The sequence below is a fragment of the Oncorhynchus masou genome, chromosome 25, assembly GCF_036934945.1.
Source record: "Oncorhynchus masou masou isolate Uvic2021 chromosome 25, UVic_Omas_1.1, whole genome shotgun sequence".
NCBI classification, from domain to species: Eukaryota; Metazoa; Chordata; class Actinopteri; order Salmoniformes; family Salmonidae; genus Oncorhynchus; species Oncorhynchus masou.
Genome location: NC_088236.1, coordinates 45,224,601 through 45,248,315, shown reverse-complemented (window position 1 = coordinate 45,248,315; position 23,715 = coordinate 45,224,601). Strand labels below are relative to the sequence as shown.

Sequence of the window (23,715 nt, the reverse complement as noted above, 5' to 3'; positions counted from 1 at the left end):
AGAGCTGGCTAGCCGTATTCGAGAGGGAAAAAGAAAGAAACACCTCTTCATTTGCAAGCTCCCTTTTCTCTCCACAAGTCGTGATGGCCACCTTTAAAAAAAAAAAAGGGGGTGTTCCCCTAAAGTTCCATAATAAATAACATTATTTAGCGTGAGTACGGTATGTATTTACTATGTGTGCAAGAGCGCCAACCAATAATTCCAATGTATGTACTGTATTTATTTTAATACCTAGATAATGAGCTACTTGAACTTGCTGAATGCCAACTTCCGCACGCAAGGTAAAGGGCACCATTCGGCGTATTAAATCGTAGGGCGAAAGGAGAGCCTCCCTTTTTTTAAGCCTGGTGCCGCCTCTGCACACTCGCCAACCGCATCCAACGACAGGGATGGCAATTGTCCTTCCTTTACCCGTGTGGTTTCCCAAGCCTCCGAGTGTCTGTCAAACAGACACCGCTGCCTTTCAGACTCTGCGGCCAATCGTCAGAGAGCCCTAAACGAGCGGAAACGTTGCGGGAACGTTGAGCAGTCAACTGGCATCAAGTGCAGTTTGCCATCGGAACTTAGGATGTCTAAAAGCAAACAAAGGGTGCACACTCTGCCTGCTCCACATCGGCCAAGTGTGCGTGGGCCCGCTGCTGGGAAAAGGCTTTTATTATGAACACACAAAGGGAAGAGGAGAGCGGGAGAAGACAAGAAAATGTCAAATGTACTTTTAACACATTGCCCAACGCCACACAGTGAAACTGGCTTTGCATGAAAATACATTGTGTGTACGTATGCGTCATGTACTGTCCTACTGATGTCATATATGAGCGAGGGGAAATGCGGTTCGTGACGAGATCAAATCGGTCTCGTGTTTGAACGACAATGACTTTATTGTCCTCTAGCCTCATCATATCGGTTTCCCAACCCTTAGCAATGCCTCTCAGTTTGATTAATCTGCACTGACACAGCCTAATGTGTTACATAAGCATGTGTAAACCTAAAACTCATATTAGGTCACTATCTCACTGAGTCCCCAAACACAACCACAACGTGACCAGTTAATCGTGTCAACATAAGTTAGCAGTAAAGTGAGTCGAATGCCCTGGCTGGCCCTGTGGGTTAACAGCTGTTCTCTCTCTCTGTCTGTCTCGCTCTCTCCACTATATATATCTAAAGCAGTCCCATTGGCCCCCATGGAGTCTTACACTGAGTATGAAAAAACATTAGGAACACCTTCCTAATATTGAGTTGCACCCTCTTTTGCCCTCAGAACAGCCTCGATTCGTCGGGGCATGGACACTACAAGGTGTTAAAAGCATTCTACAGGGACGCTGGCCCATGTTGACTTCAATGCTTCCCACAGTTGTGTCAAGTTGGCTAGATGTCCTTTGGGTGGTGGACCATTCTTGCCACACATGGAACATTTTGAGTGTGAAAAACCCAGCAGCGTTGCAGCTCTTGAGACACTCAAACCGGTGTGCCTGGCACCTACTAACATACCCCGTAGTAAACCCTTTGCCTTGCCCGCTCTGAATGGCACACATACACAATCTGTGTTTCAAATGTCTAAAGGCTTAAAAATCCTTCTTTAACCCTGTCTCCTCCCCTTCATCTACACTGATTTTGAAGTGGATTTAACAGGTGACATCAATAAGGGATCATAGCTTTCACCTGGATTCAGCTGGTCAGTCTGTGTCATGGAAAGAGTTCTTAATATTTTGTGTACTCAGTGTATTTTCATAATTACGCTTCTTAAATTGGCTGCTCAACCGTGCATTCGTTGTGTGTCATGATTTCATCACTGATGCTTCTCAGGCCCTAATTGCACATGTATGCAACGTTTCAAAAACATTACCATGTTTTCTTAAGAGAGGCACTGTTTATGTCGTTTATAAAGTTGAATTCAATTTGACTCCCTATTGCTCAGTCATACGATGGTGTAAATATGGTATTAATAGCAGTAGTTGAAATGCCCAAAATATTGAAAGTGGCAACGAATGTAGAAACTAACTAGAAATCTAAAGTAATGTTGTTGGGGTCAAGATGAAAGGTTGAAGTTGATCTCTGTCTCTGTCCATCTGTCCTGCAGGCTCTGAGCTGCTGCAGCAGAGGGATGGCCGTGGCCGGACAGCGCTGGACCTGGCCTCCACCGTCACGCTGAGGGAGGAGCTTCAACGCAGCGCCCTTGCCGGAGACGCGGTCCTGGAGGCCCTGGGGTCAGAGGTCAGAGACCTACCCTTCCTGGAGGCCTGCTCCTGCCTGCTGACTTGCCTGCTTCTCACCTACCAGCTAGAGAGGGCTGTCCCCTTCCCTCCCCCCTTCTCATCCTCCCAGGCCCAGGACAGGCCTCTCTCCCTGGGGGTGAAGCTGGCCAGAGCCCTGGAGAGCCACTCTGCCCGGAGGCTGACGGCGAGCTGGGGTGACCCACGGCTGGTGCGCCTGGCTGAGGACATGGAGACCGCGTTGGGGGTGGAGGAATGCCTGGCTCAGTTGTGCCCCGCTATCAGGGATTGCCAGGGCCCACACACACGCCTCCTCATCACCCTGCTGGAGGAGATGAAGGCCCACAGAGCAGCGCTGCCCTCTCACACACACACTGTGACACACACACTGTGACACACACACCTGACTGATAATGGACATTGACTGCGGCCGTTATTCAATCCAAGGCACGTTATAGAGCAGAGCACTATAACAGACTTTTAAAGGTATGTTATGCTTTAGCCAATATGGACAATGTTTCCTGTGAATGTGATCCCCACTGTCTAGGTCCCTGCTCTATACCGCACCTTTTGAGTGAATTGTGACATGCATAAATGATTGTTGTTTACATTTGTATTCACGTTAATCATGTGACACACTACCACTGTTAGTCTTTTTTCCCCTTTTTTTTCAATTGTCATACATTTTCATGTTAACACTGTTTTTATAGATTTTGAATAAATATATTTTGTATTGAGAATTGGTACAATATGTAATGATTCACAGCGGCTGCACAACTTCCTCATGGATGCATTCGAGGGCTAGGTAGGTAGTTATATCCTAAAGGATTGGTAGGTTTAACCAATTACATCAGCCTTTAATTATTTTTTTTGAAACTATGGGTCGGAAACCCAGTGAGTCATCATGGGTATGTAAAAAGTGGGTCGCTACTTGTGGAGTAAAGCGGTCGCAATAGGGCTCTCCTTGGCCCCGTACAAACTGCAAAGGATGAGAAGATCCACGCCCCCTCACCTTGAACCTTCCCCTCCAATCTGTTAGATTAGCACACGAGACAGCTGATTTTCAAGTGTTAAAACTGCTCTGGATTTAATCCCAGCCACAACGGGCAAATTCAGTTTGTATTACCTGGTGACCTGGGTGGGTGGAGATTTTACCATGGAATGGTCTAAAATAAGCAAACTCCTCCCAACCGGGTCTATGGTCAATGCTAAACTAATCTTGTTCTAAAGGAAGCTCTGCCTCAGGGGCTGAGCAATTGTGATTGGTTGGATAAAAGCTCTGGTCCCTCCCTTTACGCATATTATTTGACACATTTTAAGACCCATATTGATGCCATAAGTCAATGGTGCCACCTGTCAATTATTTTAGAAGGCGGGATAATGATTTTAATTATTTCACCGTCTACACTTGTAAGATGTAATGTGTGCCTGACAACCTCCAGAGGTGGCCAGGAAGATCCGATCAATGTGTATTTTGTCTGCACCTGTCTACAAATGTTGCCACAATCTGTGTGGACAGGATCAGGACAAAGGACATGTCAAAGCCAGTTATAAACAGCTCTTTAGTTGCAACACAACGGATGTGGCTTTGACTCCCGTTAAGGCCACATATAAGCTGTGGTGTAGCCACGGGTTGACGCATTCAAGGATAATGAATTGAAAAATCACAGTACAAACTTAGGACGCAGGTGAAAGGTAAAATAAATACTTTTTAATGACAAAGCTGTCAGAACATCTAACTTAAACTGAACCAAAGTCCTTCCTTCAAAAAGAAATGGTTTATGGAGATTCCCAATGCAGTGCAGCTGCTGCCAATTTAATAAGGCCACTCAGGCCAGCGACACTTTCTGCAAGAATTGAATGTTGTGGAACGTTCAAATAGAAATCGGCTATGGCGATCAAACATGCCGCTCTGGCACGTAGAATAGGGAATTACATTGGCTCTATTCACGGCATTTCTATCTGCAATGTAGTTGGAAGTGTCACATGTGCATGTGATCGTGCAGCACGAGACAGACGGGTCTATAAAGCAATAACAATAGTACTTTAATAAAGAGCTTAATCCGTTACAGGGAATGACAAATGAATCTCAAAACAACTCAACTACAACTCAACAGGACTCAGATCAACATAATATTGGCAGAGCTACCCATGCTCTTACCCAAAATAGTCTTCTCCCATGCAGGGGAAGCTACAGTAACCTCTAACCCTGTAAGGCTGTTCACTTCTTTATAGTGGTTGGTACAGGTCAGGAGTCTTTCAAATAAGCAACAACTCACTGCAGTATCACCTACTGAGGCTTCCAGTAGTAGTTCTACCGTTGTGAGAAACCATGCTGCTTAGCATTCGATTGCAGACCAATGGAAAGGGCAACAAACTGAGGTGCGTGTCAGTGGAACATGCACCAGCACAGGCACGTACGCACACACACACTCACCAAAGGTCTATCTTTCTGTTTGGCAGTGGAAGCATCTATTGAGCCCAGATGGGTCCTGCCATGTTTGGTCACGTAGTGTCCTGAGCTGGGGGCACAGGACAGAGATGGAAGAGGGGGGGGGGGGGGGGTAACCAGGAGTAAGACTAGCCCACCTCTGGGTGCTCAAGAATACAATGTAAAATTAGCCTGGCCACACAAACTATTTCCTGAGTGGGGAACTTCAATAAAGAGATGGGCTTATACTGTAGGGTGTGATTGTGTGTGTTAAGAGGGAGCTAGCGATTACATCTTGATATGTCATATGTGAGGATGATGTGTGTTTGTCAGAGGAGCAGAGACTAATAGCCCAGTGTTCCTTCCTGACCTCTTCTTGTGGAGGGGAGTACCACTGGCTGGGTACGCATGTTGTCATTTATGGGGCTGTGAGGAGTTTTGTACAGGAGTTTAGATGGAGGAGGTTCAGACAGTGGAGGGACTCCCAGACTAATAAATGATCCGGTCAGAGGATTCACACAGGGGCCTCAAGGGCCCTCCCGGGTGGTATGCACTTCAGACCAACCTTTTGTGTAGCTGGCTATGTATTTGTCTTTGTGAAGCTCAATGCCATTTTGGCAATGAATGAAAAATCTCCAAAGATGATACAAAATATTTAATCTTTTACAAGTTTTTTCCAAAATAATCGACATACATCTGGTGAATTTATTGGTCGTATTAGATGCACATTATTTTCTCATAACTTTCCCTCTACTGCCCCCACCCAACCCAAATCTCTGTCCTTGTCCTCGACAACCATTGGCCAGGACTAGGAGAGTGAAGATGATGTCACAGGCAACACTGCAGGCGAAAATACCTCGGAGAGCAATGACAAGCATACACCGATACAAGATCATCAACCGACATTAGACCATTTACAAGCATATTATGTACATCATTCCAAAAGAAGTAAGTTGAGTAAAAAAAGAAAAGGGGGGGTGCAAATGAAAGTGCCATTTTCCTTTATGCCCGTCCGATACATTCTGTTTAGCATTTTCTTCCTGTCGCGTCAAATAAATCATTTTGGTTTGCTTGCATACAGAGCCAAAACAATGTTATAAAACTTAGAATATTTGGATATAAGACCACACACACAATATACCCACCACAGTTACTGTAAATTATACCACGTACAGTAGTTCACACATACATATTCAGGTTTTCAAACGGTCCCCTTTAGGCAATACAAATAGACACGAGTCTGCATTTTAGAGAGGATGATATAACCCGTGTAGGTCCTACATTCCACGCAGCATGTTATTGTATTTCAAGTGCATCTCTCGAAACAAACCAAACCAATGGCCTTCCAAAGTGGCAGATCTACACTTGTTGAAGTGTAAAGGACGGAGGGAGGGAGGGAGGGAGGGAGAGGGGTATGTGGAGGAGTGGAAGGCCCCTTCAGATGTAGCCTATGCTGTGATCTTTCAACAGATGCTTTCGGGAGACACCCAGGAGACGTTCCCTTCAGACAGGGCCACGATCCTAACCGCTGACGAGGGAGAGAGGGAGAGTGAGAGGGATAATGGGAGGGCTTTGGAAAGAGGGTGCGCGCACATACGCGCAAAGCCCTGCGGTCTCTGGCCACCCGTCGTCGTGTCTTGTCACACAGCGGCTAACTGGCTGCTCGTCTAACGGTCGACCTCTCCAACAAAACGCAGCATCTGGCCCTACAAGTTCACAGTCCCATCCACATCACTCTCCAGAGCCAGAAGAGACAAGACAACTCCAGAAACATGCACCCATGCACATTTACACGTGCACACATGTAGCATACACACCCAGCAACACACGCACACACACACACACACACACACACACACACACACACACACACACACACACACACACACACACACACACACACACACACACACACACACACACACACACACACACACACACACACACACACACACACACACACACACACACACACACACACACCCCCTCCGTGCAGCTTGCTTGTTTGCTTTCCATAAACACCCCACTGGGCAGAGACGTCAGTTCAACGTCTACCTATGATTTACCTTTGGTTCAATTGTCAACTAACCTGAAATCAACCAAACATTTCATCTGGTCATTGGATTTAGGTTGAAAATTCCCCGTCGTGGATCGACTTTGTGCAAATTCATCAGTTTTCCCACGTCGCGTAGCATTGTTTGGGCTGAACTGACGTGGAAGCAACGTTGATTCAGCGTCATCGCGTAGCATTGTTTGGGCTGAACTGACGTGGAAGCAACGTTGATTCAGCGTCATCGCGTAGCATTGTTTGGGCTGAACTGACGTGGAAGCAACGTTGATTCAGCGTCATCGCGTAGCATTGTTTGGGCTGAACTGACGTGAAAGCAACGTTGATTCAGCGTCATCGCGTAGCACTGTTTGGGCTGAACTGACGTGGAAGCAACGTTGATTCAGCGTCATCGCGTAGCATTGTTTGGGCTGAACTGACGTGGAAGCAACGTTGATTCAGGGTCATCGCGTAGCATTGTTTGGGCTGAACTGACGTGAAAAATGTTGATTCAGCGTCATCGCGTAGCATTGTTTGGGCTGAACTGACGTGAAACAATGTTGATTCAGCGTCATCGCGTAGCATTGTTTGGGCTGAACTGACGTGGAAGCAACGTTGATTCAGGGTCATCGCGTAGCATTGTTTGGGCTGAACTGACGTGGAAGCAACGTTGATTCAGGGTCATCGCGTAGCATTATTTGGGCTGAACTGACGTGGAAGCAACGTTGATTCAGGGTCATCGCGTAGCATTGTTTGGGCTGAACTGACGTGGAAGCAACGTTGATTCAGCGTCATCGCGTAGCATTGTTTGAGCTGAACTGACGTGGAAGCAACGTTGATTCAGGGTCATCGCGTAGCATTGTTTGGGCTGAACTGACGTGGAAGCAACGTTGATTCAGGGTCATCGCGTAGTATTGTTTGGGCTGAACTGACGTGGAAGCAACGTTGGTTCAGCGTCATCGAGTAGCACTGTTTGGGCTGAACTGACGTGGAAGCAACGTTGATTCAAACTGTTTTTCCCCAGTGGGACACATGCACACACATACACGTATATACAAACTCGTCCCTTGAAAGAGAGATCATAGTTGAGCAGGAGGTGGGGCAGATGGAGATGGCGGCCAGCCTGTGGCACAGTGTTGGAGAGTGTGTGTGTGCCCACTGAGGCAACATGTGGAGATGAGAGGAGAGGAGACCAGCCTTTCAAATAAGATTACCGCTTGGGCTGCCTAAGGCCTGCCTGGCGATTCTGTCTGCACAGGGTGACATCTATATTAGCTCAGTGGCACAGCAGAGATCTACACTTGCCTGCCTCTTCTGGGGGGGAAACGACACCCTGTTTCTGGGTAGAAAAACACTGATCTGCGCTATTGATGGTCATGAAGACCGGAAGATTGGCATATCGGCAAGACTGCAGCAGTCCTCGGGTTCCATTTAAAAGAGGATTTTTGAGGTTTTGAAGTTATCATTCATTTGGATAGTCAAGGACCACTGGAACAGGGTGATATGTATATAGGCCTAAGAACTGAAAAGACAATTGACATTTTAACTCTTAAAATACACCCCCCCCCCACCCCCCCACCCCAAAAAATAGAATAATTTAATCCAAAATGTAAATACAACAAAAAATATTTACAACATTTTGTAAAATAATGAATATTGTTCCACATGCTTACACACAGAGGTCATTTGGGAGTTTAGATTTGGAAAAGTAGACCTTCCATTCTACCTGGTTGGCGTCTTTCTGACTATGATAGGGTTAAATGATATGTTCCTTATGGGGGAATTGTGGAAAAAATGCCTGAAACTTCTTCGGATGATCTCATAACTGTCACACAGTCGAGCATGACTTGTACATCTGTCAGACTGGTACAATGCTGTAAACACCTGGGTCTGGAATGGTCCAGTCCACTTTCATCCAGGCTTATCTCTAAACTCAGAATGTACAATTTCTCTTTCTACAGTGATAATTACACTTCGGGAGCCTGTACATGTATATATATATATAAAGTCAGTAGAAGAGGGAGAAAGAGGAAAAGATGAAAAAGGGAGAGAGAGAGTGAGTTGAGGAGGTCCAGACCAGCCTTCCTCTGCTCCTCGGTGTCGGGCCGTTGAGGGAGGGAAGATTCCGTGGGCGGACAAAGCCAGCTACCCCGGGTTGTTTTTCTTTCTTTTATTTGGACTATGACTGAGATCCAGTTTCAGCTCTCGGTACTGCACCTGTTAAAACACACACGCAGAAAGAGAGAGGGAGAGAGAGAGAGAAAGAGAGAGAGAGAGAGAGAGAGAGAGAGAGAGAGAGAGAGAGAGAGAGACAGAGAGAGACAGAGAGAGAGACAGAGACAGAGAGACAGAGAGAGAGAGACAGAGAGAGAGAGAGAAAGAGAGAGAGACAGAGAGAGACAGAGAGAGAGAGAGAGAGAGAGAGGGCAGTCAGGTGGGGAAAGTGCAGGATGCTGGGATAGAGTCAGTGAGCACCCTGGGCAGGCTCAGTGTGTCCGTCCAGCTGTGTGGAACAGTGGCCTGGGGGGAAAGGATCACACAAACAAACAGAACAGGGCAAAGGCTCATGGGAAAGCTTGGAGAGAGTACAGAGCCATCCCTGAGTGCACGGAGGCTATGCAGGAAACACAGGTTAACCCTTCACGAGCTACTCCAGTTTAGGCTCCAGCCTCAGTGTAGCAGTGTGTTGTGTTGCTCCGTCTATGAGACCATGCAATGCTAACTGTATTCACCAAGCCTAGGCTTGACCACGCAGTGCTTTTGGAACTGTACAAGTCTGATTATGAACAAGTCATATCGAGGCCAACTACACACAGCCCCATTCAAATAAACACAATTAATGATCTTCTCCACCTCCATCTGCTTTGTTCTCTATCAGACAAGTACCAGAAAGTCCGTTGGCAAGAACGATCAAATTGGAGATTTTCTCCCATGTTTATAGAGAGAGAGAGAGAGAGAGAGAGAGAGAGAGAGAGAGAATAACAGCAATCCTCAGTAGGCCAAAAAAAATGGCGTTGCAAAAAAGGTCCAGTTGCCAGGACCGCAGATCCAAATTCCATCTCGACACCGTTGCCCTAGAGCACACAAACAACCATACCTACCTCGCCCTAAACATCAGCGCCACAGGTAACTTCCACAAAGCTGTGAACGATCTGAGACGCAAGAAGGGCCTTCTGTGCCATCAAAAGGAACATACAATTTGACATACCATTTAGAATCTGGCTAAAAAAAACTTGAATCAGTTACAGAACCCATTGACCTTTGTGGTTGTGAGGTCTGGGGTGCGCTCACCAACCAAGAATTCACAAAATGGGCCGAACACCAAATTGAGACTGCATGCAGAATTCTGCAAAATTATCCTCTGTGTACAACGTAAAACACCATTTAATTCATGCAGAGCAGAATTAGGCCGATAACCACAAATGATCAAAATCCAGAAAAGATTCTACAACCACCTAAAAGGAAGCGATTCCCAAACCTTCCATAACAAAGCCATCACCAACAGAGAGATGAACCTGGAGAAGAGTCCCAGCAAGCTGGTCCTTGTGTTTACAAACACAAACAGACCCCAGAGAGCCCCAGGACAGCAACACAACTAGACCCAATCAAATCATGAGAAAACAAAAAGATAATTACTGTACTTGACACATTGGAAAGAATTAACAAAAAAAAACAGAGCAAACTAGAATGCTATTTGGACCTAAACAGAGAGTACACAGTAGCAAAATACCTGACCACTGTGACTGATCCAAAATTAAGGAAATCTTAGACTATGCACAGACTCAGTGAGCATAGCCTTGCTATTGAGAAAAGCCGTCGAAGGCAGACCTGGCTCTCAAGAGAAGACAGGCTATGTGCACACTGCCCACAAAATGAGGTGGAAACTGAGCTGCACTTACTAACCGCCTGCCAAATGTATGACCATAATAGAGACACATATTTCCTTCAGATTACACAGACGAGCAAAGGATTAATAAACAAACCCAATTTTGATAAACTCCCTTATCTACAGGGTGAAATACCACAGTGTGCCATCACAGCAGCAAAACTTGTGACCTATTGCCACAAAAGGGCAACCAGTGAAGAACAAACACCATTGTGAATAGAACCCATCTTCATGCTAATTTATTTTCCCTTTTGTACTTTAAACTATTTGCACATCGTTACAACACTGTATATAGACAAATGTATTTACTATTTTGGAACATCTGTGAGTGTAATGTTTACTGTTCATTTTTGTTGTTTATCTACTGTACTTGCTTTGGCAATGTTAACATATGTTTCCCATGCCAATAAAGCCCTGAAATTGAAATTGAATTGAAATTGAGGGGGAGGGGGCGACAAGAGAGGCAGTAAAAAGAAAAGGGAAAACAACAACATCATAAATCAGGGGGTCATTTAGTGTTTTATTCGTTACCATTTTTATTGTTTCTTTTAAAATCGGGCAACAAATGAAGGCTACAGTGTTTAGCTCGATGCTTCGCCTCATACTAATCATGGTACTGTATGTTGAGGTGGACAGGGAGCCATATATGAGATGGATTCAGTAATGGTGTGTTTCTGCAGCACACATTTTCTTTCATCGTCACAAAGGAATCGTCCATTAAACATGACGGTGGGTAAAGCTATCAGAAACAACTCTCGGAGTTCCGTTTCCAACTCAGTAATGGGTGTTCATGCATAGTGGCTTGTCACTCTATTTGCCCCTCACTCACAGAGACAAAGCCATGCAACACACAGAGACACACGACGCTGGCATCCCTGAAAGCCTGAGGTACACTACACTCCACACTGACTGACACCCTCTCAGATTCGCCAGACAAGTGACGGACGTCATCTAAGCGTTCCCCATCTCCAGTGTGGTCGCTGTTTGCTGCGGCCGGAACACAAGAATCTCTCATCGTGGCTGTCTGAGAGCGCGAGCTAGAGCTTTCCCATTCGTCTCCTACCGCTAAACAGTGCCACTTCACCAGGCATTGTCTAACCGAGCCTTCATCTGTCTCACAACATGACTCAAGGCACATCACACGGTCATTGCATTAACCCCCCCAACCCCCAACCAGCCACGCACTGTACGCTATTTCATCTCCCCTTCAACAGCGGTCACCACCAATGTTTCACCCATAAAGGGATCGGTGACTGGCGACCATACGCTCCTCCTCTTCGCATTGCACAGCAGACAGGGCTGAGTCAGAGCCACTGTCCACGGCCTACAAGCCGAACATCTGACAAAACACAGGATCAATTTACAGCTGAACAAATAAGGTTGAGTGAATGGGCAGTGTGAGAGAGGTCCGGAGCGGAGGATTGCAGAGTGGAGGAACTAGAGGAGTGGTCCTGTACATCTGTACTGGTTCTGGTGATGAGCACAGATCCGGGGAGAGAGAGAGAGCGAGACAGTGAGAGAGAGAGAGACAGTGAGAGAGACAGAGAGAGAGAGAGAGAGAGAGAGAGAGAGAGAGAGAGAGACAACAAGAGAGAGAGAGAGAGAGAGAGAGAGAGACAACGAGAGAGAGAGAGAGAGAGAGAGAGAGAGAGAGAGAGAGAGAGACAACGAGAGAGAGAGGGTCCAGCCACATAACAGTGGGGGTGATGACAGATACTGTTCTCATGTGGGTGGGGATAATTTTCTCGTCTGGCCAACTGAAGCAGACACTGGAGCAGAAGCCCAGGGGACACAGGTTTTATATGGCCCCGTCCCATCTGTTCTGCTGCTGGTATGCAGGGCTGCGCTGTGTCAGTCAGAGTTTCATTATGGGAGCTTAGGGGGCCGTCGCAGAGCTGGCGGGATGCCATCGTCGGGTGAGGCTGAGATCCTGCCATGTCCATACGTGAGGGAGTGAATGAGTTCATGAACGAGAGAGGGAGTGAGTGAGTGAGTGAATGCACATTTTGAGGGGTGGGACAGGTTCACTTTCAAAGTGCTTTGCCAGGAGCCATTCTGGTTACTTTCTGGAGCACAGTGACAGTCCTGACTCCTGAGTTCTGTTGTTCATATATCATTGGAAAACATTGGGCATATTTTCAAACGCATGCAGGGAGTGAGGAAAACGCCTACAAAGTATCCGAAGCAGGATATTGTGAGATCACTGCCTGTTAGTGCCCCATTATAAAATAAAACGCCTACAATCCCCCCCCCAAAAAAAAAGATTTAGCAATTTGGGACTGTCTGTTGCCATTCAAATCAAAATCAAAACTAGACAAACAAAAGTTTGCATTTTTGGAAGAAACTAGTTTCCTTATCGAAAGGAGGGAACCAGACAGAAGAAAAGGAAAGGGGGAAAAACAATAATAGCTCAATCAAAAAAAAGATCTCTTTCAGAAGAGCTGCCAGGGAGAGACGTTCTCCCACACGTCACCTGTTCCCTTCCACCTTCCAGGTGACAGGCCCGCCGTGCAGCACTCGCGGCGCCGCTCGCTGGTGCTCACGCTCACCCTTCCTAATAAAGCTACACCGCCCCGCACAAGAAAACGTGGCGAGCTAGTTAAAGTCAAAAAAGAGGAGAGGGAGAAGAGCTAGTGAGAAGAAAAAAATAAAAAAAGGGGTAAAGAGAGAGAGGGAGTGGAAAAAGGTGACGACAGTGAGCTGGCAATTTGTTTAAAAACAAAGGGTGGAGTACAGAGGTAACATCTTTGGGAGACGGTGGGTAAAAGACCTGGCGCTGCTCAAAGGCTGCTCCACCCTCGCTCCTCGCCACCCACCCTCCTCTCTTCTCCCCCATGTCGACAGTCAAACTACAAAACAGCCTTTGAAGTGTGCACTGCGGAGGGGGCGCCGCGCATACCAGAGAGCATTTTGTTTAGCAGTGTCAGACGGTGGCGGCGTCCCGGGACCCGGTGTTCCGCACGGCTCTCTCCTTCTCTCTCTCCTTCTCTCTCTCCTTCTCTCTCTCTCTCTCTCTCTCTCTCTCTCACACTGTCGCCCAGTCGTTAAGCGAGAGGATTCCGGGTTGAAGGCGCCTGGGCGGGTAGCGGAGCGGGAAAAGGCAAATATAAATAAGCCTATGAGAGGAGGCAGAGAGGGCGTTTTAATGATACACTACACTATGCTGTTTCTACAGGGGGGGGGGGAGCTTCATCTTTTGTGATGCCTATAACCTTGCATTAGGGGTATTAAACGGTGCCAAAAACAACAGCCAGCGCACCGACACCCATAAACAGGGGACTCAACGGTACTCCTGTTGAGTTTTCACAGAGAAGAAGCATGTCAAGGTGAAAGTAGGCAAACAGACAAAGAACAAACGGAGCGTTTTCCCGGAAAGTTTGTAGGCTGCTGAGTGGAGACTAATTGCTTGCTTCAAGTGAAAGATTGAAATGTGTCCCAGGGACAATGAGGGGGCCTGTGGCAGAGCAGAGTGGAAGATGTGATGGATGTTATTTCACAAGTAGCCTCAGCCCTTTTCAGTCCCCTACGCCCTGCTTTTGACCTCCTGACCCCTGGGATCCCCTCCTCAGCAGCCAATAAGAGCCATCCTCAACATCAAGATTGTTAAAAAAAAAAAAAAAAAAAAAAAAAAAAAATCCCCAGCCTGCATTTGGAGTCGTGTCTATTTCTGTGGAGGGGTTTAAAGTAAACCTGCTACTTTACGCTGGCTATAAAGGAGCACTTGCTATGCTAATTGCTATCTCCCTACTTATGCAGTCCACAGCTCACATGGCTAATGGCATCGTAAAGCATGCTGGTACACGGAGCTGTCCCAAATGGCAGGCTGGAAATACTTAAGTTGATTATGTCTGTTGGCCTCGTTTAGGGCACATGAAGGATTCCCCTAGAATGCAAGGTAGCTTACTCTGGTATAAAAATCACAGCCAGCCAGCCAACCAGAGGAGGAAGTATACAAGGCAGCCATTATAGTTACAGCCTATGAAGAACATTCAGCCCGGAGGAAAACGAAGCAGCTGACAAGGTGAACTGGCTAGAAGGTAGAGGTTTCAACCAATGTACCCCTCCCTTTGTTCTGGTCTTTAAAGATGGTTCACAGTGCTGTTTGAGGCCCAGGGTCAGTGAGCTGAAGAGCACATTTTTATAAAGGCCCCCCTGTAGCTGTAGTGAAAGTGCACTGTTCAGGGTTCACGAGAGCTGAGGGAGTAGCAGCCATCCAGCCCCGCCAACCCAACCGCCAGCACTTCCTGAGAAATGGCCGCCTCGTGAACAATGCTGCAACTGACGAGCAGCAATATGCTGCTTGATCCATTGCTCTCGAAAGACAAAACACACACCCACAGACAATCTCGGTCTCTGTGAATGTACACATGTCGGCAAACCAAATAAATGTGAGAAGCTATACAACAATAAACACATATGCACCTGGAAGACCACACGCACGCACGCACGCCCACAGCGAGAGACAGAGAGCGACAGGGAAAGAGACTTCGGGAGATGGTGAGATAGAACGAGAGAGAGATAGAACGAGAGAGAGAGAGAGAGAGAGGGGGGGTACAAACGTTCTTCCACAGAAAAGACACAGAGCATGCCAACCTGTGGCGCGGCAGCCTTTCTGCCCTTTGTATGTAAAGTCATTTGAAAGCCATCAGTCCCGGCTGCTCCAAAGCACCTCTAAAATGACATGGAGCGCCGAGCTGGCCCTGCCCTGGCCTCAGAGAGGGCCACCAGGGGGATAGCGTGGGAGGTGTAGAGGGCCCTGAAATAGCACTTCATTTGTTATCTGCAGAGCTGGCCGGCTGGAGACGCGCCGGGGAGGGGATGCTCCATTTAGGCCTGCGGCCCTCCAGCCTCAGCCTCCCCTGACCTGGCCCCTGCAGGCCCCTGTGACCCAGAAACACAGGCAATGTGGGGAACCCACCACCGGAGGCAGTGCAGAGGAGAGAGTACAACACAGCGGAGGAGGGCAGAACGTTCTGGTCCGATTTGAGTCACGGAGCTCGCAGTGTTCTGCTTCTGGAGCGGAGCACCCAGTCCGGTGATCAGGGAGTTATATTTGGCTGGGAATAGTGGTGTGAGACGAGGGTGTCGCAACCTGGTGCTGAAACCTGTTACCAATTAACCCTTCAGCAGCAGCAGTAGTAGCAGCAGTAGCAAGAGCTCCAGGGTCCGTGGGCTGTGTGTGTGTCTGCGTGTGTGTGTGCATGCTTTCGCCTGTGTGTGTGTTTGTGTACGCATGTCTGCCTGTGTGTGTGTGTGTGTGTGCACGCGCGCGTCCCGACCAGCCACCCCTCATTAAGGGGCTCGTAAAGCCCTCCTACCTGCCGGCCCCTCCGGCTCCAGGTGTGCAAGGTGGCTGCACCTCAGCAGAGGGCCACCTTGGCCTCATTTGGGTCGGGGCGACTTGCCACTGGTATGGCTCTGGAATACCGTAAAACAGCACGGGGCGTGCTGGGGGGGCGGGGCTGGGGGCGGAGGATTACGACCCTGTAAAGATCAAAGAGGTGGCGGCCAACAGGCGATCAAAGGGGAAGCACTGATGTGGCAGGGGATTGGGACGGGTGTGCGTCTGTGTCGCTCTGCTCTCAGCAGCACGCCCTGAGCACCAGGCATTGCTTAGCGGTCACAGAGGACGCCGCCCCCCCGCCCGCATAACAGGCTCACTTTCACAAGCTGCCGTTTAATTGCAGTTAAACAGAGGCAGCACCTTGGCTGGGCGCGTTAGAGCGTCGGAGTTAAGAGTTCATCAAACCCCACCGTCCTAACCCAGCGACCGCAGCGTTAATCTGATCTCACGGTTAATGTGGAACTAAACCGCGTGAGGGTGGTTAAACTGTTGGTTTAAATCTATAATGACTTGCTCACAACAGCATCTCTATAGGAGCCACTTCTGGATGGATTCAATCAGTCAGCCCATAAAGGTCTTCACTCACTTAACATTATTCATTCTGTGGACATGGAATGAAATCAGGAAGTATTGAGCAGGAAAAACACTTAATAATGGTTGGAAAAAAAAGGTCATATATTGTTTTCCAGTATGTGTTAGCAATAAGGCAGTCTATATAAATCACTATGGGAAAATCACTATTAGAAAGGACATCAGTGAATACATAGGTATGGCGGGAGAGCGAGAGAGAGAGAGAGAGAGAGAGAGAGAGAGAGAGAGAGAGAGAGAGAGAGAGAGAGAGAGAGAGAGAGAGAGAGAGAGAGAGGAGTGGGAGCAGGGGAAGAAGGGACGAAATCACACCCACCACTTGTATATCTGAGGGGACTCTGGACAGGAAGTCCAGGAGCTCGTTGTTATCAATGTTGTACGGGTCACGGAGCTTCTTGGTGAATTTATTCACCCCTGCAGGCAGAGGGGGAGAGAGCTGTTCAGCGCATGGGTCACAAGAGCTCGCCTACCTTCTATTTCTTTCTCTCTCTCTCTGGTTCACTCACACTATCTTTCTCTCAAACTCCTCTGCTTCACTCACACTATCTTTCTCTCTCTCAAACCTCCTGTGTCTCTCATACTCTCTTTCTCTCACACTATCTTTCTCTTTCTTTCTCTCGCTTTCTTTCTCCCACACTGTCGTTCTCATTCTCTCAAACTCCTCTGTTTCAATCACACACTATCTTTCTCTTTCTCTCTTTCTTTCTTTCTCTCTCTCTCTCTCTCTCTCTCTCTAACTCCTGTTTCTCTGACACTCTGTTTCTCTCTCGATCTCTTTCTCTCACACTCTCTCTCCCATGCTCTTTCACTCTCTCTCTCTCTCTTTCCCCCTCTATTTTTCTCTCCTTCTCTCGTGCTCGGTCTGTGTCATCAAAGCCCTCTTTGAGCCCTTCAAGGTAACTCAATGTGTTTCAAAAGACGTGTGCAGACACCATTAGAGACCAGAGCTCCCCTCTCCACCCCTCAAGGAGATGCTGCTCAGCTCTGTCTGAAATACTCAGCTCACATGAGTTTGTTCCCTGAGCAACTGTGCCATGGAAGTAGACACCAACCCACATGACAGGGTCAATAAAGGAGATATAATGATTTTCCATTCCCAATCTAGCCCACCTTACCGGTTACATCACATAAAGGTACCGTAAACAAAGAACTTCAAAAGGCTTTATAGAGCATATATAAAGGCTTCATAAGCCCTACATAAATCCTCTATCAGCATACGTCATACACTATAAACAGTGCGTAAACATACAGTGTGGCTTTTGTCACATTTAGCAAATTCCCCAAAGGTACTACACAGTTCCATTGTAGTCTTACAGATGTATATGACTACTGCGTTTATAAGACAATGGTACAGTACCTCTGGTGAATGGCCAAATGTGACCGAATGCACCATGTATGTTTACGCACCCTTGTGAAGCATTTATGTAGTGCTTTGTATGCAGCCTTTCTGTATGCTCTATAAAGCCTTTAGAAGTTGTAACTTGGTTTCAGGCACTCACCCCAGGCCAGGACGATGTAGCGTAGTGGGATATAGTAGATGAGCACAGTGGCCACACACAGTGCAACGATGGCCAGCCAGCTTAGGAAAGGCACTGTCCAGTTAAATGTGCTGTGGAGAGAGTGGGACAGATACGTATTAGCCCTGAAGGAGAAAAAAAATAAAAATAAGAATATTCAACAGTCTAGACTAAACACGTTTGGTCGAGACACTTTACTTGTGGGGAGGGGGGGGGGGCATGCATCCTTTAATTCTCAGACATTGCCCTACAAGTGAAACTGACTTGGGAGTCTCAATAACTTTACTGCCTATCCTCTGCCCTGTGTGTAGCTGAAACGTGTATGTGTGTGTGTGTGTGTGTGTGTGTGCATGAACGGGTGCGTGTGTGTACGCGCGCATGGTGTGTGTGTTCCAGCCAGCTTGGCGGGGCTGAGTAAGATGTGACAGGGGGGGGGGGTGGTGAGGGCTAGCGATGCCGACAGCGCTGGCACGGGGAAGCGGGGGGACGAGGGAGCATTGGAGGAGCGGGCCGGGTGCCGAGGAGGAAGCTTACGACTCACTTCTTTATCCTCTCGCCGTAGGAGGCTACTTCATCCAACGCATTCTGCACACTGATGCACACATCCTGGATGGCATACAGCTTGTTGATGAAGCCCTTTCTCTCCGGGTCCTGCCAGGACAGACACAGAGGAGGAGGAGGAGAAGGAGAGAGTGAGAGCAAGGTAGAGAGATAGAGAGAGAGAGGAAAGAGAGAAAGCGAGCGAGTGAGAGAGAAAGAGAGACGGGCTGGGCACGTGCATCTTTCAACAAAGAAAACATTTAAAGAGCGTCAAAGACTTGAAGCGGGGAGCCAAATCAGGAGAGATTCTCCTCCAGTTGACTGACTACTCTCCAGGCTGTAATAGAGATAGAAAGTCAGCAGAACGAATCCCAATGTTTTCTCTCTTACAGCGAGGACACGGGGAAATCTGAATATGTGAATAGGGGGGGAATTTAGCTGAATGCCAAATGGATCCATCAATCTTTCTAATGCCAAAGACTGGGCCCGCTTTGTTGTTGGCAGCAAACTGTGACCAGAGGTGACATCATTATCAACGTGAACGCCGTCCGCGCCGTGACGAGCACTTCCTTCTCAACATTTGACGGTTGAGAACATCAGCAGGCCCAAAATGGACCACAGAGTTACGCGTCGGGCCAATGGAAAAGCCCCCAGTTACGTGTATTAGACAGAGTACAAAAGAAGTCATGCAACAGTCAATGAGCTGCTGTAGGACTGACCGACAGAACGGACTGGGACAGGATGTGGTGACTGACTGACGGAGTGAGAGTGGGTGAGTGAGTGAGGACATAAAGACAGACGCAGACTGTTGTGGTGGGGGTGTGCACATGCTTGGAGGAGAGGGGGCCACAAACCAGGGCTCTCTGTCTCTGTCTCGGGACAAAGACAGACTAAGAGCATAGCACTGATTCAGCATTACACCACCACAGTGACCTGTGACCTTTCAGGAAGTTCACTTGTAGTTTGTAAAGACTGTCACCTACGGGCAAGGAAGACCAGATCAAGTATCACCGTCCCTGTTGATTGTCAGGCGGGTTTACGCAAAACCACTTATTTTCAAACCCACTTAACACATCATGGCAGTATTTGACATCAATGAATGTCCATCTGTGTATGACAATGCTACAGTTACACACTCTGGTCATGGCCTTCAATAATCAATTGAAACAGCCACATCCTAGAAACAACAAGAGGCTAATTCATCTCATTAAAGAGAATTAGTGGATCTTTTACCCACCAGGCCCCAACCCCAAATCCTCCCCAGAGCTCCCCAATCGCCCCCCTCCATCGCAACCCTTGTCCTGCTCTCCCTGCTCTTCCTGTAGGATCAGATATTTGAAAAATGAACCTGGATGCAGCCAGCAAAAACCACATGGCCTCCTCGAAAAACCACACAAGACAAATAGATATAATTAGACAGTGTCCCAGGGTTATTTTTCTTTGCAAATATTTCACAAACCCTCTTTCTCCCCCTTTCCTCAGCCCCCATCTGTTTTGTATTACTGGGTCCAACAAAGCCCCATGTCCATAGTCCATTGTGTTGGGTTGTGTTGGGCTTTGTGTTCTGGGCCTGGGGAGTGTTCTCGGGGCACCGGGGAGAGTGTTTTGAAGGACAGTCGAGCGGTGTGAGAGAGCGAGTGGGGGCGGAGGGGATAGGTTAGAAGTCCGAGGCGCATAAACCATTGCCACATGCCCCTCGAACTGTGGGCTGACTCCTATTTCCTGCCTTCAAACATAGGAGGGAGGCAGCAAAAACAGAGCCAGGGAGAGCCTTGTTTTTTCCTGCTCCCCAGCAGTCACATATGGACTAGACTAGAGCAACCTGCTCTAGAGAGAAGCTTGATACGAACAGCTGGCTCAGCCGTGGCCAAGTAATATGCCTCAGAATGACTTCACAGTACCTTTAGTTACGTTGCGCTGCCTTCACCTTGCTTTTCTTTGCCCCTTTTCTGTTGCTAACCTTGGCATCCATTGCGACCTTGCCAATGCGCTATAGTGTCATCGCCGAGGGAAGCGTTGCTATAGAGTGTAGAGTGCTCTGTCTCGGATGACAGCGCCATTCACAGATCATTGCGAAGGTCAACAGTTGCCTGTGTCGTGTCTTCAAAAGTGTGCGTGTTGAACGAAGGATAAAATACAGACTCGTGTCTGCTTCTCGGATGAGGATTTGACTTTGACGTTTAATGTTTGGCGCCCTTCCCATTTTGAAAATGTCTTTCACGCGTGTATGTAAATGATTCGGCGCCGGCAACAACAAAACAATTGTGTAGCGTCCGCTACACGTCAGACATGATGAAGTTCAAACAAGTCAATCGAATTGTAGGCTTATGACCTATTTCTTGTCGGTGTTGTACAATTGCATGTCTTGATGAGGCTATGCCATTGCTAACCCTACTTAACAGTTATAGGCTAGTTTGATTCAGATGAACCTGGCCTACAACAAGCTGATGTCACGAGTTTATGTCACACTTGTCATGTGGTTTCCATGGCCTGATCAACAGTGTAAGTGTAGGCAGATCCCTAACGCTGGGTCCTGGTGTTACATACCAGGCCTATTCACACCTAACAGGAAGACAAGCTAGGAACAGAGGGAGACTGCGGTGCTAGACCTCCCAATGGTAACCAATCGTCACCCGAGCTAACTCTGTACTGTACTCATCTACTCAAACTTCTCCAAATACAGGGGCCTCCCGAGCGGCGCAGCGGTCGCAGTGCTAGCTGAGTCCCTACAGACCCGGGTTCGATCCCAGGCTGTGTTGCAGCCCAGCAGGGGAGGGTTCAGCCGGCCGGGTTGTCCTTGTCCCATTGTGCTCTAGTGACTCCTGTGGCGGGACGGCGCAACGCACGCCAACACATTGGGGTGGCTGGCTGGCGGGTTAAGCATGCAGTGTGTCAACGAGCAGTGCGGCTTGGCGGGGTTGCGTTTCGGGGGACGCACGGCTCTCGACCTGCGCCTCTCCCGAGTCCGTATGGGAGTTGCATCGATGGTACAAGACTGTAACTACCAATTGGGGAGAAAAAGGGGTAAACGTTTTTTAAATTATAATATTAAAAATACACTTCTCCAAATATGGACAGCACAAATGGGGGAAAATAGGAACGAGAGCCAGATGAAACACTTTGTTGCATTTTGTGAAGATTTGGCCTGTTTGTTTGCTTCAAGGACTGTGTCTTTGTGACCCATCCTCCCAGGACTGTAGAGGTACATTATAATCGTCTAATGTGTGCTGACATTTCACTGACTTGAAAAAGAAAACAACTTTGAAAATGGATGACTTGATTCATTTCCCATCATTAGAGCTGTATTCATAATGAATGTGTGTGTGGAGGGAGTGTGGTGGCAGGGGCCACTGGTATGTCTGTCTCCGTTGGTGCATTTATTAAAAAGTCTAGTCTAATTATGTCAGGGAAGTTTGTTGCACATAAACAAAACGCAGACGACTATCAGCTCCCCTGACTCTCTCACCCCACCGCCACGGGCTCTGAACTACAAGTCACAGACTTGGAGTCAGTGATATGGGATTCTGCACCTCCAGGAGAATGGAAGAAAACACGCTATGTGTGTGTGTGTTTGTGCATGCGTGTGTGTGTGTGTGCATACGTGTGTGTGCTCCTCCATGTGCATGCACACCCACACAGATGTGGGATCATAATTTGAGACAGTTTGCTACGGCAGGAAAATAATCCTACAGCAACAGGAAATATGAATTACAATGTGAATTATAATACATTTTCGCAAGGAAATATCGAGTCTGACATTTCAAAGTGGAAATGTCAAACTTTAGAAGCCTTTTTAAACCTCAATTACACTACAAGTTCGAAATGTTCTGCATTGCGGGAAAGTTCTCCTGAAACAGGGTTATCAAATTAAGATTCTGCATCTGTAAGGTTAGGATTGAATGGTTTCTCATTCATCATCGGTGGCCCCTCTCTGGATTTGGGTCTTTACTGGGGACGGTGGGCCTGTATTTCTGTTTGCCATTGGAATGAATCTGCTCCAACGTCTGTCAAACAGCCTAAGTCCTTATAGTGGTGTAGAGGGAGCGCATATAAAAGCAAGCGTTTTGAGGCTTCCGTTCTGTGTTTGGTTGATCTGGACTGTGCTGTTCCAACTGTAAGTCCTGCATGGGGGATAATGTTCTAATTTACCTAATGGGTGTTCCTGACGGATCATTAGATCATCGGAAGTGCTTATCGACCTCTCCTCATGATGACATCAAACGTAGCCTGCTTTAGATTGAACTAAAACAATCTGTTGGAGAGAACGGCACACACGCGCACACACACAAACAGCAGCGCGGTACATGCCAGTTAAGTTGGATATGTGTGTGTGTGTGTGTTGCACTCTCCAACAGATCATTTAGTCCAATCTAAAGCATATGGTGCAGTGCCACTCAGCAGCAGAACCTTATGGAGCAGAGGAACGCTCTATTTTATATCTGAGACAAACTGCATTGAGCCCTGCTGGGTGTACTGTACATGAAAGGCCTGTGTTTCAGCGTGAGGGGCAAACATTCTGATGTCAATTCCCTCACTGGGATTTTACAGCCACAAGATTTCGAGGGCTGGTTTCTCTGCTGGAGTTTTTTTTATTTTTTTATGTATGTTTATTTGTGTGTATTTGCACTTTGCACTAATACTGCGAAGTGCATATGTCCATACTGTGTGTGTGAGTGCAAGTGTGCGTATCTGTGTGTGCGCTAGTGATGCGTGGGTCAGCAGGTTCACCTGCACCAACCTGCAATTGCTAATAAACCGCAACCCCCCCAGACTATACCTGATAAAGTGTCAAATCTGAAGCCCGCACCTGACCCTAACCCGCAAATATAGACAATGGGCTGTACAGTCAGAGACCGAGGAACAATTTTTTGACAGGGGGTGTGGGATTTATTTTAAGCCTAATTTAGATATTTCTTGCTTATAATTTGCATTTTGGTACGCTATTTGTTAGTCAGTGTAATCATAATGAGATACATGCAGTTTCTCTCCAGTCATTACTTGCCCTAGAAGATGAAATAAACCCTTGCTCATAAGAATGTCATAAATCGATAGAATAAATGCTTCAACATCTGTAAAGTCTCACAGAGCAAAGACTTTCCTGTGCAAAGATTTCCCAATGACATCAGTTTGACCTTGTTTTAAGGAGATGAAA

At 47.4% G+C, this 23,715-nt stretch overlaps 2 protein-coding genes across 7 annotated transcripts in view; one reads left to right on the top strand and one right to left on the bottom strand.

Annotated features, from left to right (window-relative positions):
* Nucleotides 1–2,944, top strand: part of slf1 (SMC5-SMC6 complex localization factor 1) — a 37,132-nt gene extending 34,188 nt beyond the window's left edge. The window contains exon 18 of one of the 2 annotated variants that reach the window (XM_064937846.1): nucleotides 2,078–2,944. In XM_064937846.1, the coding sequence (XP_064793918.1) occupies nucleotides 2,078–2,604 (527 nt within the window). In that variant the 3' untranslated portion in view covers nucleotides 2,605–2,944. The remainder of the gene's footprint in view (nucleotides 1–2,077) is intronic. The other variant, XM_064937847.1, reaches the window with a different exon arrangement.
* A 957-nt stretch (nucleotides 2,945–3,901) lies between these two features.
* The window catches only part of LOC135514391 (multiple C2 and transmembrane domain-containing protein 1-like), a 209,531-nt gene continuing 189,717 nt past the window's right edge, over nucleotides 3,902–23,715 (bottom strand). For all 5 annotated transcript variants that reach the window (XM_064937841.1, XM_064937844.1, XM_064937842.1 and 2 more), the window contains 4 exons: nucleotides 18,565–18,674; nucleotides 18,006–18,115; nucleotides 16,823–16,920; nucleotides 3,902–8,905 (listed from right to left, as the gene is read on the bottom strand). In XM_064937841.1, coding sequence (XP_064793913.1) covers nucleotides 8,834–8,905; nucleotides 16,823–16,920; nucleotides 18,006–18,115; nucleotides 18,565–18,674 — 390 coding nt within the window. In that variant the 3' untranslated portion in view covers nucleotides 3,902–8,833. The remainder of the gene's footprint in view (nucleotides 8,906–16,822; nucleotides 16,921–18,005; nucleotides 18,116–18,564; nucleotides 18,675–23,715) is intronic.